This window comes from Corythoichthys intestinalis, chromosome 14 (genome assembly GCF_030265065.1).
Source record: "Corythoichthys intestinalis isolate RoL2023-P3 chromosome 14, ASM3026506v1, whole genome shotgun sequence".
In the NCBI taxonomy this organism is placed as follows: Eukaryota; Metazoa; Chordata; class Actinopteri; order Syngnathiformes; family Syngnathidae; genus Corythoichthys; species Corythoichthys intestinalis.
In genome coordinates this window covers 35,691,197-35,705,897 of record NC_080408.1, presented here as the reverse complement: position 1 = coordinate 35,705,897, position 14,701 = coordinate 35,691,197, and the positions used below count along the sequence as shown (strand labels likewise).

Here is a 14,701-nt window from a genome sequence, read left to right as displayed (position 1 = left end):
GTGATGTTCTTCCAAATGTCATCCGAACCTGCTCGCCATTTTGAAAGCGAGGACGTGTATGGTATTGATTTTATTCTTGTGATGCTTCAACTTCAATCTCATACATTATTACTATTTTCTACATAATGTCAATTTAATTCTCTGAATATGTGACTCATAGAATTAGGTGTTTTTCTTGTAATATTGCTATTTTATTTTCCTATTATTATTACTTTTCCATTGTTTTATCTTTTATTCTCCATAGAGTAAATATGCATTTTTTTTCTTTGCCATCTCAAGTGTGGCCCTAATACCCCTTTGTGACAGCCCAACTTGCCACTTTGATGGACGCAGCCACAATATCCATTAAGACCCCCTGACGAGCTTCAGGCTTAATCAGACCTGCCTCTTAGCAGACCCCCAGTTGAGTGCTTCCATGAGTGGTCTTCAAGCCCCTGCTTCCTGCTTCTCATTCTTGTTTGACAGAATGCTAAGCCAAATGCTAACAAAAGACAGAAAGATTGTATAAGGCACAGTATAGAGAGAACAGTTAGATTTAATGAGGGTCTTGGTTGGCCCGTGCTTGGCGTGCAAAGCTTTAGACATTGCTGCCTCTGTGTAATTATAACCACATGCCCGCCACATTACATATATTGCTTTTAGTTCTCCCATTTCTGGATTCACGCTGTCGCAGTGTCTTAAAAGCAGCCCGGTGGCGTCAGCTCGATGTTACGGCAAGGTTCGCCTTGGCAGCGGAGGACGACGACTCCTTTCGCTTGTCTCTGCTTCACAAAATCTTATTCTCTATTATTCATTGGTTTTTTGATGTGATGCTCGACTCACGGCATGGCAAGGCGCAGCTTCCACAAGCCCGTCAGACAGGAAAAGAGGAATCGTTCAAATGTTGTTCCTCATTCAACTGCTTTGATTTCCACTTTCCTTTTTGTCATTCTTTTTGACTTGGCAATCTAATTAAATCTTGGAATTTGACAAATTATTATCTTTTCAGTGTCTCCACATGATATTCTGTTTAGAATGTACTGTAGAGTATATATTTTATGGCCGTTTGACATTCGAACACACACACACACACACACACACACACACACACACACACACACACACACACACACAGATGCAAAACCAACTTAGCAGTGCCCCCTGGAATGTTGAGAAAATTGCTGTTTTATCCGTTTTTCTTCATTGCATTCTGGTTATAAAACAGAAAAATACATCTTGAAATATGATAGTACCCTGAGAATATTGTGAATTTTATTTCGGTAGTATTCCATCATTATTCTGTGAATGTCAAACATATTAGGGCTGTAGCTATCGATTATTTTAGTAGTCAATTAATCTATGAACTAATAAGTTCGAATAATTGAGTAATCGGATAAGGAACATAAAAAAATTATACCTGCGCGGAGCCTCAAACCATATAAAAAATATATAAATGAGGATCTAAGTACAACAAAAGAACAATTGGCTAACTTACATAGCAAAAGTCTGCTAGCTTAAATGCTATAAAATGCTAACTTTTTTTTTTTTTTTTACAATGCTCTAAACAAATGGTTCAGACACATATTCCCACATAAAATGGCTAAATATACCTAGAAACTAAATAACAAAGATTAAAAAAATAGCTCAAACAAAAACTTAGCTTATGTTGGTCTTAACAGGGAGCAGCTGGATTCAGCCATGTGAAATGAGTTACGTTATATTCACTGTCGCCACTAAAGGGCTGTGTATTCACCCATTTCAATAAAACTAAATGCAAACACTTTCAAAACAAACCGTTACAAAGCCACTTTAATTAAACGAATACTCGAAGAAGCAAAATTTAATTTAAATATTTTTTTCTAAGCGAATCACCCGAGTCAATCGATTAATCGTTACCGTACTAAAACATATAGTGAAGTTTTTTGTTGTATTAAAGGGTCATTTATTTTAGTTAAAAAAAAAAATTCCCTTGTACAGTTTTTTTTTGTTTTGATAACATTTCAAAGAGAAATTTATTCTAAGAATAAAAACACACATTATTGCACTATTTATATTCAAAATGACAAGGACATGCATCATGATGGGACACGCAAAACTCCATGCCTGAAATGAAACAGGAATTTTAGCCATAGCCATTTTGTTTTGATTTGGGTGAAGTCTTGGTTGTGCTTTTTTGATTTTGACCTCTGAACAGAACACATCCCAGTTTTTCTAAATCTTTATTGAGCCAAGACACATATTTCACTTTGAAAAAAAATTGTAGGACATCAGTTACAAACATGCTACAAAATGTGAATAAACTGGTTAATTCAAGTACCTTCATCCATCTTAAGAAAGCATTTAATGGCTTTGCCAATCATTATTTGTCGATGGCATACTGTAAGTAGAAAAACATTTTTAAAATATATATAAGTGACAATAGGTCATTTCACGCAGCTCACCTGATGATCTCTTTTGGCACAGTAACGTGATACACTAGTTGGGAAACACTGTCCTAAACTGTAAATGCTAATATACAACTTAATTATATATGATAAGTGATACCAAACTCAATTTATCAACCTGTTGTTAACACAAATTTTTAATAAGTAAGTAGAAATTTGGGGCTGGAAAACATGCCTAACTCGATGTATCTAAGTTAATCACATTAGAAAAAAAAAAAAAGTACCCAGTGTTCTTTGGGCATTCTTTCAGACTTGCACAGATCTGCCTCGTCTATTTTGCACTTTTCTGACACCAAAAAATTCACACACATGTCCATGGTAAACCGCACCGTCAACCAGAGCTCTCTTCAGCAACTTCACTTACATTACTTACATCACATTGATCAAGTACATATTATACACTTTTATAAACTGTCGTGTTGCCTTACAACACAAAAAAAGAGTAAAATACTGTCACGACTGCTATTTATTTGTTCCGCCGCAACGGATGATGGATAGTTGTGGCAAACATGACTGAGAATACTGATTGCTGTTGATATGTCATGTTTGTTCTGTTGAACTTTAAAAATGACAAACGTGTTGTTTATAGACTTTTCCCAGCACCTTCTTATGCATTGACCGATTCCTTTTTATGCAATAAAGAGCGATTTCCCCCATGCGCGTTTATAGCAAAACAAAACTACACATTGCGACCTAAAAGTCGAACTCACACATCTGTTATCACAACTTAAAACGGTTGAAACAGTTAAATCAGGACAAAACAGAACTACTTACATTTGTGTGCTTGTTTCTTCGCTTCTGCCATGTTAGAAATGATTCGCGTTGTACTCTGGGTAATCGCTTTGCACCCTGGGAAATTTCGCGTAGCCCTCTCTTTGGAGTGAGGGTCGTCATGGCCCTCCGTTTGGAGGGCTGGAAAGCCCACCCCCTTACCCCTAGTCCTACACATTAGCGTGAATTGGGACAGCCCTACCCCTACACGAGAACGCGCAAAACGGAGGGGAAGGGGTAGGGGGTAGGGCCAAGGGGTGAAATGGGATTCTCCCAAAGTCTGTTGTTTCTTGGAGTTGTGCAGTGCTTAGGGCACAAGAACAGCAAGTGTTAAAAATAAAAGCTAGTCTCTGTCATTCTTCTCCACGTCGCTTGTCACAATATTGACTTATTAAATCAATGAGAAGTGAAGGTGTTGAAAAGAGCTCTGGTTATACTGTATAAGATTATACAAGTGATTGTTAATTTCACACCAAGCATTAAAGCAGGGGTCTCCAAACTGGTCCTCGAGGGCCGCTGTGGGTCCTGGTTTTTGTTCATACCGATCAAGCACAGACCTTTTAACCAATGCGGTTTGTACTAGAGATGTCAGGAGCCAATCCGTTCCCATTATAATTAGAGATGTCCCGATCGATCGGGATGTCCGATCACGTCATTTTCAAAGTATTGGAATCGGCAAAAAAATATCGGCCTTGCTTTTATATATATATATATATATATATATATATATATATATATATATTTAAATTAAATTGTTTTCTAACTGTATTCAACGTTACAAACATAATATGTTACACTCATCCAGAGTCTTTAGTTTAGGCTTAAGGTAGGGTTATCAAATTTATCCCGAAAACGGCGGTAATTAATTTTTTTTTTAAAATGCATCACGTTAAAATGTTTAACGCAATTAATGCATGTGCTGCACGACCCACCCACGCATTTTCGCGCTCAATCTGTAATGGCGCCGTTTTACCTTTATACAAAGATAAAAGGCAGTGTAAAATGAGTAGAGTGAATTTTGGCAGCCTTTGGAGCCTTTTTTTAATTGGCTAAAGCCTTACAATCCCTTTTCCTACGATTAGAAATATCATGGGAAGCAATGTGGGGTAGCAAGGTAGCAAATGATCTTTTTCTTATCACCTTATATTATTTCCCAACGCAGAGAAGATATATCAATTGATAGCACTACGCACAGTCATGGTTCCACTTCCCATCATGCATTGGGCATGGCTACAGTATCATTTACTGAAAGCTCAACAAATACACTAGATGGCAATATTTAGTCACAATATACAAAGTCACAAGTCTTTCTATACGTGGATCCCTCTCACAGAAAGAATGTTAATAATGTAAATGCCATCTTGAGGATTTATTGTCATAATAAACAAATACAGTACTTATGTACAGTACTGTATGTTGAATATAAATATTTGTCCGAGTTTTATTCATTTTTATCTTAATGCATTGCCAAAATGTTTATGATCGGGAAAAATTACCGAGAATGATTGGAATTGAATCGGGAGCAAAAAAAAAAGCAATCGGATCGGGAAATATCGGGATCGGCAGATACTCAAACTTAAACGATCGGATCGGGAGCAAAAAAACATGATCGGAACAACCCTAGTAATGACCTTACCCCCAAACAAATGAAGGGAGAACACTCAATGGATGAACTCAGGGGAATTAAGCTATTTTAAAATGTTCAACAATGTATATAAGACTGGCCCGTTGGCTCTTGACACACTGTCGAATGTTTTGTTAAAGCAAGGCTAGGTAACTTTTCAACCTTTATAAAATATTTTCATAACATTTGTGATAATATGTCGACTGACAATTAGTTGAATGACACCCCTTTTTTTATCTTGACGGGGTCTGTATCGCTTTCACTGGCACTAATTAAGTTTGAGGAAGGTGACAGGAACCCTGTCACACACAAAAAAAAAACTTCAAATGTGCTGACTGCTTTACAGCATACGTCACTTCCCTCTTTCCCTATTCATTATGAAGACGGCAATTGCTGCAGAGATGGCAGAGCAACAAGAGCCAAAAAGTTTTGTCTGAGGAGGAAAAAAAAAAGAGGCTACTAGGATATACAGAATAAACATTGGCCCGGCTTTCACTCGCTGTCGTGACGCCCCCCCAAACCGAACTTGTCAGCGCTGAGGAGTTCAGGTGGGATGGTTAGCCACACTAAGACACACGACTGCTAACCATCATATGCCACAACTGGAGTCATTACCTGAGTACTATTCGTTCTTCACACAGCCGCTGGAAACAGAAATGTTGTTCAATCCATCTGCAGGCGACTGGGAGACTGTTTTTTGACGATTTTGATTGCTGGTCCTCATGGGAAATGCAGTTTTCCTTAAGGCAACGTACTACCGCTTTTGTCCACCGGCGTCGCTAAAATCAACCAAACTGAAAAGCTACAAAGTGTTGCATTAATGCAGTGGTATCCAGATTATTCCACCCAGGGCCGCAGTGGGTGCAGGATTTCACTCCAGCAAAACAAGACCACACCTTTTTACCAATCTGGTGTTTTCTAAGGCTTTAGCCAATTAAAACAAGGCTCCAAAGGCTGCCAAAATTCACTCTACTCATTTTACACTGCCTTTTATCTCGCTATATAGGTAAAAGGGCGCCATTACAGATTGAGCGTGACAATGCGTGGGTGGGTCGTGCAGCGCATGCATTAATTGTGTTAAATATTTTAACATGATACATTTTGAAAAAAATTAATTACCACCGTTATCGGGATAAATTTGATAACCCTACCTTAAGCCTAAACTGAAGACTCTTGATGAGTGTAACATATTATGTTTGTAACGTTAAATACAATTACAAAATGATTTAATTAAAAAATATATATATATTAAAAAAAGGCATGGCTGATATTTTTTTGCCGATTCCGATACTTTGAAAATGACGTGATCGGACCCGCATTACTGTTTGAAAATGTGTTAATAATTAAATTAGCATGTGCTGTGTATATTGTAGAATTATTTAAAAAAAAAAAAAAAAAAAAAATGAAATCCACCTACGTATGATGAATGAGCAGCACTAAAGCTAACTAAGGTATTACTTCAGTACTGGATGCCCACAAATGAGTTACTGTAATCTAATTCATTCAAGTTATTTTAGGTACTGCAAACTCAAATAAATTACTGTAATAAAATTTATTCAAGTTAATTTGAGTACTGCAAACTGAAAATAAACAATTTACTCTAAACAATTTATTAAGATTGAGTCTTTAAAACTTGAAATAATTAAGTAAATTGCATCTAATTGATGTAATATAAATGACATTTTCTAGGGCAGCAGGTTTGCATTTTTTAAGTCAACTTATGACGTAGACAGCTGTTTTTTTTTTTTTTTTTTAAGTCATGTAACGTGTAAGGTGCATGTCATCAAGAAAACCTTTTGATGATTTCAATGATTATAAAGGGTGATTTTAGGTCTTTGGGTCATGATTTTCTTTTACTGCAAATGCAGACAATCTGTCACAACAATCCTAAATATGATACCTAGAGACATTGAGAGCGGGATGGATGCATTCAATTCTCACTTAATTATTAATGTTGGTTAACAATGCATGGCATTAGAGAATGTGACCTGCTGTACATGTGGATGTACGTACTGTATATACGGTCTGGGGGTGTAGCAAAGTTTTTAGATATTTAAGTAATGAGGTGCTGCCAAGCGTGTGAAGGTTATTCAATCTTAATATCCCCCCTTTCCCCCATATCCACCCTCTCTCTGATAAAGGCGCACACTCACCTTTGATCAAGCCCGCCGACATGTGTCGACAGAAGCTGCTCGCTGGTTAAAATAAATTCTTAATTTGAACTTGGGGGTGGTTTTGGAGGAGATGGGGAATGAGGAAGCAAGGGTGGGGCATCACAGGATCATGATCTCCGGGAAGTGATGGGGAAATAAGGAGAGGCGCTTGAGCGGGTAATTATGTTTCCAACGTGTGCACAAAGAAGCTTGAAAGCCCAGACGGAGCTCTGCTTTATCCACAGGCAAGATGGCTTGAAACCACTGCAGTTTCTTTTTATTTTATTCTTGGGGTGTATGTATGTGTTCTTAAAAGGATAAAATACTGTAAATTAAGTAAAAAATGTAGTGTAAAACTTTTTAAAAGTGGATTTGAATAGGTTGTATTGAAGCCAACGAGAGGGCCATATTGGGAGGTCAGCCAGGATACCATAAACGGTGTGCTGGAACTAGAATTGACACAAATGTCTACGGTCAGAATTCAGTCTTTGTTTGTTTGTGCTTTGAAGTAAGTCTCCATCATTGCTATTGTAACCCTGGATCTCCTACTTTCAAGTCCTAAATTATTGGTCGACCAGCCAAGCCATCTCATGTAGGATTAGTGTAGCCTACTGTATAATGTATAGATATATTTTTCACCATATTCTGTTGCCATAACATTGAGGTAATTGACAGACTAATAATGCCTGATCTGTAATTTCATTAGAAATCCTATGAAACTTGTATTATGAGATGCTTCAGCTGCTTTTCATATCATAGCCTCTATTAGTGCTCTGGTGACATTTATCACGCCACAACTTTCATCTTATGCCTCGATGAGTCTCCTGGACCCCCCACCCTTTAGACTATTGAATATTTCTTCTCTGAAATATTTATAAGCCTTTAACTGATATTCTCCTCTGCGCTCCATTAGCTCCACTAGGGACTTGTGGTCCCTAGCAGGGGATCCCACTGTACTTTTGCACCCTCCCCCCATGGTGGTCTGCCCACACTGAGACAGGTGGTGAAAAGGGGGAGGAGAAGGAGGGTGAATGAATACTAAAGACAAACATTGCATTAGTTTATGTAGTTTTCAGTCAATGATTGTTGATGATGTTTATGTAACATTGATTACGATAGACTTCCAATCCATATTGCAGTGAAGATCAAGTTTCAGTGCCACTGACGACGACAGACGTCCAATCCATTTGAACTTGGAGGGGATGGCAGTGAATTATTACATGGACATCTAGCGGTGTCAATTGTAGCAAATGACTTAAAACCATTTTAGCAGTTATATAGTAAAATACTCCTCCATCATTAGCCTTGCATCTCTGTGTGCGAAAGTGACCATTAGCGTGTGCATGCGCCACTATTGATCTGCTGTCCATCCAGCAGAGACTGCGAGGAGATGTCCTGATCTGATAGATTACTGTATAAGGCTCACGGGCGCAGGAACCTCAAGTATTGACGCGGCTCTTTAATCCCAGGGTCGGACGTGACCTTGCCGTGTCAAGTGCTCCCAACACCGGCCCCAATCATTCTCCGCCTTAGATCCCTCCCCCACATACGTCCCATCTTCTCTCACCATTTCCAACATGTTGCATCTACTAGGGCTTCAGTTGCATCAGAAATCACTATTCATTATACTATGTGTCTTCATTATAGCACAGCCAGAACAAGAATTAGACAATGGTGAGTTTTACAAACATTTTCACAAACCCAAAACTGAAGTATACTTAATTTAAAGCTCTTACATTTAAAGAAATTACCTCAACTAACCTTATTTTGATTCGTAAATGCTGTCATGACACCCCTCATGTTTAGTTACATTAGTTAGTAACAGCTCGAGTTTAGCCATCGGGTTTACTGGAGAATTAAGGATTCTGAACAGCGTTTGGAGTAAACAAAATAAAAACGGATTTCAGAGACATATGCTTGAAAAAGAGTTGACTTTCTAGTGCCTATTTTCATTCTGTGTCAGTAGATGAGGTCTATATTGTGTGGCGTTTGGCCCCTAGAGCGACAAAGGCATGCGTCTGCGAGGATTGGGTTGGGATTTTCATTTTCATGAAACACCTTCCGCTCTCTTCTGCATGCTCCCACCGGGGACCGCCGGGCTGATATTTTTAGAGGGCATTTTCAGTCTGCGGGAGGGAAGGACAATGGAGGAGGTGATGTGGCATCAATACTTTGCTGTGAGTTGGGGGGGTTCGGGGGAACCTGAACACCCTTGATGAGTCTAGAGTGACACATACGTAAAGCATTTCCTCAAATTCTGGCTAGCGTTCCAATAAATGCTGGGACTCAACTAATCATAAATATATAGAGAGTATACAGTATATGGACTGTTTATATTGACAAATTTGAACCACTGAACAAACAGAAGTATACTGCACATTTTCATGGATAATAAAAGTGAGGAAAGCACTCAACCCTTTTCGGGCTAATGTACTATCTACAATATTTAAAAAAGACTAATATTACTGTACATATTAGGAACAAAAAGGTTCTCAAAACCCAGTTCTGTTTAATGCCAGTCGTCAACACTGTAAAATAGGAACTGATTTACTCGCTGTATAAAGAGCAACAAGTGGAGTCACAAGTTAACTCTTTGTAGGGCACTCATTGACTTCCATTGACAACACTAGACGTCCAATCAAATTTGACTGGGAGAACTGACAGTGATCATTCGCTGGTAGCCTCTTCCAATCAAAATGGATTGGATGTCTAGACCTGTCAGTTGCACTCAAACATGAGCATTCATAGCCAGTCCTTCCAATTTGAATGAACTGGATGTCTGTCTCAATGGCAGGTGATGACTTGAAGCAGAAGTTCAGGATTTTCGACATCAGGCTTTATCTTCGAGTTAGTGGGGGTTTAGTTAGTTGGTGGAGTTGATTTCAACAAATTCCGTTTCGTTTGCAAGGTTAGTTTGAGGGCTCCGGATTGGCTAAGCTAGCGTGAATCAATGGCACCATTATAGCATGCCAATAAAAAACAACATATGCACACATGAAAATCATCGATGACCCGTGCAATCTATAGTGTTGGCTATGTTTTCAGGATAAAGTTATTTAAACTTACCCTTCATCGCATGTCAATAATTGCAGTATGAACAGCAACATTTGTAATCCTGAACCTCTGCAAACGAGCAGGGTGGAGAGATATTACTCCTTTTTTTTTTTTTTTTTTTTTTTTTTTCACTGCTAATTTTTTATGTCGGAGCCAGCAGCAAGTGACCAGTTTAATATTTTTCCTCGTTCTTCATAGGGAATTTGTGGAAACTTTTCTTTGCCCGTTTCTTCTGTATGTTTCAACAGCCTCTAAATGCACATTTCGCCATGTTGCCGACCGTCGGTTAAATCGGCAGACTGATGCTGCATTCGAGGAAGGTGGGAAGTCACTTTCCAACCTCCGATCTGGAAAAATATTATTGGAACGCCTCCACTATTTGATCGCTTATGAGGCAGGTTTGCTGGAGGTCAAAATGTCGTTGAAGGCCAAAATAAAAAACAACTTGGCGATCAGCCATCTTTGCTCTTTACATTCGCTTGGAATGCTTTAAGGTCGCAACTGGTACCCTCCGAGCGGGAGGTCCGACTTCCCATCTTCCTCGAATGCACCGTGAGAACGAGTGACCGAAGCACTCCTTTTTATTGAGGTTGTATTACGAATCTAAAAAAATAGTCCTGCAGAATGAAATTAATTACGGCAATTTGGTGTGACATTGCTTTGGCCGCATGGGTGTTTTGTAACAGTGATCTGTGTTTTGAATTTATTTGACTATGTTGGATCTGTTCGTAGATCGGTATCGTTTTTTTTTTTTATTGGCAAGCTATAATGATGCCATTGAGCTGCGCTAGCTTAGCCACTCCAGAGCCCTGAAACTAACAAATAACTTGCAAAAAAAAAAAAATAATAATAATAACTTTAGAGTGTTATTAAGGGCCATAACCTGTATTTCTGTTTTTGTTTTTTTTATTTGAATTCATTGTAATTAGAAAAAAAAATCAAGCTGGTTGTTTCGCTTAGGCAAAGCCACGCTGACAAGAGAGATGCAATCCTCGTGTTCTCAAGCCTCACTGGCATTTTAGAGGAGTTCTGTAGACATGAGAAACATCCACGTTGTAACAAGCTTTGCCAACAGCTTCTGAGACTTAATGGCATGGTCTTATTTTTCCCATTTTGAAAACTTATTTGAACTAGTTAGCAATTTTTTATTAGTTCAACTTATTCAGGTTGAATTCCGCTGTTGTGTAGCGATACAAAATCCAACATGGCGGACGTCACAAAACAAAAAGCTTTTTAAGTTGAAAATTCTTGTAAACAAATGCTAAAATCGTGGAATTTCTATAGATATGAACGTAAAGCCATCTAGATTATTGGTTAAAAGCCAAAAACAGGGAGTTATCGTTAATTTTACGTAAATATTTCAAGCAGAATTTACGGTATTGTGTAATCCAACTTGGCGGCCATAAGGAAACAAAGCGCTTTTTGAGTTGAAAATTCTTGTAAATATATTCTCAAGTATTGGAATTGCTATAGATATGAACGTAACCCAGTCTAGATTCTTTGTTAAAAGCAAAAAACGCATAGTTATCGTTCATTTTACGTAAATATATTAAGCCAAAGTTACACTAATTTTATCCATTGATTTTTTTTTTTTTTTTCTCACAACATTTCAAAGTGCATGCATGTTGCTATTTAATATAATAATTACCTTGAATCTTTGACCAAAGACTAGGGGTGTGAAAAATATCGTGATATATCGTGATACTTTGTATCCCAAAAGGTTATCGATATGCTCCTGTCAAGAATCGAGATATGGTTTTAAAAAGGTGTCAATTAAAAAAAAAAAAAAAAAAAAAAAAAAAAAAAAAGGCTGCCATTGATGGTGCTCGACGCCCAATCCATTTAGAATGGGAACGTTCGTTCATTTAAAACAAGAGCATTCACAGTCATTCGGTCCGATTTTCGGGGCATATACAGGTCACTTGCTTTTCATTCTCGGGCATTTACAGGTCATTTCCTGTTGAGTTTGAGTCACTGCCTTTTCATTTGGGTGATTCCCAGGTCACTTCCTGTTCTGTAACACAAAATAAACAGCAAGTGACCCATAAAATACCCCAAAATCAACAGGAAGTAACTGAAAGTCAACAGGTAAATGATCTTAAATGGCCCAAAATTACTCATTGCCTGGCATTGGCTGCCACTGACAGCCATGGACGTTTAATCCGTTTGAAGTGGATCCAGTTCAAATGGATTGGACGTCTACTAGTGATAAACTCATTCCAATTCACAGCAGAAGCTTGTATTTTTGTTTATTAGTTGTTGTACAATATCCTAGAATGATTTCCCGACCAATGTATTGAAAATCGTTGTATCGTTATATCGTCAGATCATCATTATCGTGAGCTTTGAATCGCAAATCGTATTGTATCGTGAGGTACCAAGAGGTTCCCACTCCTACTTGAGACACTCCTGCCTGCTTGTATGCAGTAAAACCTTTGTCCTATGTCCACCTAAATTTGGCGTTAGAACGCAGTGTGTGTTTGAGTTTATCACAGTGAAAGCTAACTCAACGTTCTGCCTGGGTCAGCCCCCTACGGGAAGGTGTGGTGCAATGTCTGTTGGAGCTGTCTTGTCAACTGATGGTGGGTCTACGTTTGTATAATTATTTAATTACGAAACATTGTAATTGTATCTTTTACCTCCAAGTTGAAAATTATTGATATGTAAACAAAGCATTATTAGTGGCAAAAAATGATGCATTTTAGATCAGTGGAACCCTACAAAATGTTAATGTCCCATGACCATGTCCTATGCTATTGGTTAGTACGTTTGTTCATAAGGTTGAATTGCAGTGAACATTGTTTGGTAATCAATCTGACAGCGGTTAATGTCCTAATCCTAAAAGAGGCTTCCTTCTTAAAGTTCTCCAATCCTACGCACGCATGATGGAGGTTTAAAATGGCTGCCAGTGAAGTGCAGCAGCTCCTTAGGCCCACAGAGCCTCCGCCAGGGTTGCAATGATTGTGTGGCTTTTTAATCAGCATTATTGTGAAGTGCATTGGTCACAGCAGGGGAGGGCAAGAAGCGTTGCTCGTCGACCGCTCATAAACACATTCGCCTTTACAAGCTTTTGAGCTTCTAGTTGTTTTCACGTGGCCAAGTTGTGATTAAAAAGTGGAATGTCAGTGGTCATCCCTTCGCTTTTCCACGGGTACCACTCAGATACACAAAATCAACCAGAGACAAACGTGCAGATGGATTGAAGAATATTGATGTGCGTGACCCACTGCCGCCTGCGAGCCAGGCTGAATAATTTAGGGAAGTGTGTCATGAAGACAGTGGAACATGCACATAAACAACGACGACTGATTTGTGTGTATCGGCACTGTTGTGGCCTGGAATGTCTGCCTAATATGTTTTGTCTACTGACTCATGCAGTACACCACTACTGCCTTCTGATTTTTTTCCCCCCTGTCCAGCTAAAAGCTGCAGTCCAGGATTTATTAACTACACTTATTCCCATCAGTCTGCTTTCATATACTGAAGTTTTGCTTGGGTGAAGCAGGGCAAACACGGTGTAAAACCATATCTAATAACAGAGGTGTGTGCATGTGTGTATCTTTCCCCTTTCCAACGCTTTGCTATGGCATGAGTGGTTGAGTTACAAGGACCCAAATTGAACCCGCGTTTTTATTACATTTTTTATTATTGTTTTTATTTATTTTTTATTAAATCCAAGCTTTAGATATCTAGTTTATCGCCACCCTAAGTATATTGGTGGGTCCCCTGTTTTTCCTTTGTCTTCTTCTCAAACCATGTCAATTCTCGTGGCTCTCCAGATCCAGAGTGCGCCCCCGAGAGGGCGTCGGAGGACGCGGAGAGCGGGCGTCTGAGGAAGAAGAGGCTGCTCTCTCCCGAGGAGGTCGAGGAGGGAGAGGAGGACGACGAGGAGCCGGCGCTGCACAGCTGCGACAGCTGCCGGCAGGTGTTCGAGTCGCTGAGCGATCTCACCGAACACAAGATTAATCAATGCCAGCTGACAGGTAAACAACGCTCAGCCCGCCGCGCCCGCCTGCTCGCCACTCTGCCACTCACTTCCTCACTCTCGCCGGAGAATACGCCGTCGCCGCACCAGACTGCCACTTTGGCTCGGCCTGGCGTACATTAGTCATGTTTGCTGCACATCAATACCTACAGATGTCACGTACAAATAGGTCGTCCTTATGTTAGTTGACTTCAGGCTAATGAGAGCACAATGAGTACGTAGTTTGCTTTCGTAGCATCTCTTATTCTAACAATCGCATGATCACTTCTCTTCGGTTCTGCCAGTCTAAACATCTTCCTACAGACTTCAAGAATTACCAGGCTTTTTCAAAAAACACCCTTTAATGGAAATACACTTCAGTCAAAATTCCTTTGCCGGAATGTTTGAAATATCACTTTTATATTGCGAAAAACTGTAATGGAATTGCAGCTAGTGATGGCGATAGACATTCAGTCCATTTTGACCTGCTGGGCTGGCAGTGATCATTCACTGCCAGACAAATCAAATAGATTGGGTATCTTCCTACATCTGCCTACGTTGTGATCATGTACTGCCTGCCCTCTGATTTCAAATGGACTGAATGTCCATCACCGTCAATGGAGGACAATGTGTAAAAAAACTCAACTCACAATTAGGACAGAAACTAATACGCTGTCTGTGTTGGAGACCCAACACGTATTGGGGATACAGT

General features: G+C 39.2%; 1 protein-coding gene across 5 annotated transcripts in view; it reads left to right on the top strand.

The window, feature by feature from the left end:
* LOC130930327 (zinc finger protein 521-like) overlaps positions 1–14,701 on the top strand; it is a 234,135-nt gene that overhangs the window by 20,144 nt on the left and 199,290 nt on the right. For all 5 annotated transcript variants that reach the window (XM_057858214.1, XM_057858213.1, XM_057858211.1 and 2 more), the window contains one exon: positions 13,805–14,008. Coding sequence is in view for 3 of the 5 variants with exons in the window: in XM_057858211.1 (XP_057714194.1) it covers positions 13,805–14,008 (204 nt within the window). In the remaining 2 variants the exon portion in view is untranslated. The remainder of the gene's footprint in view (positions 1–13,804; positions 14,009–14,701) is intronic.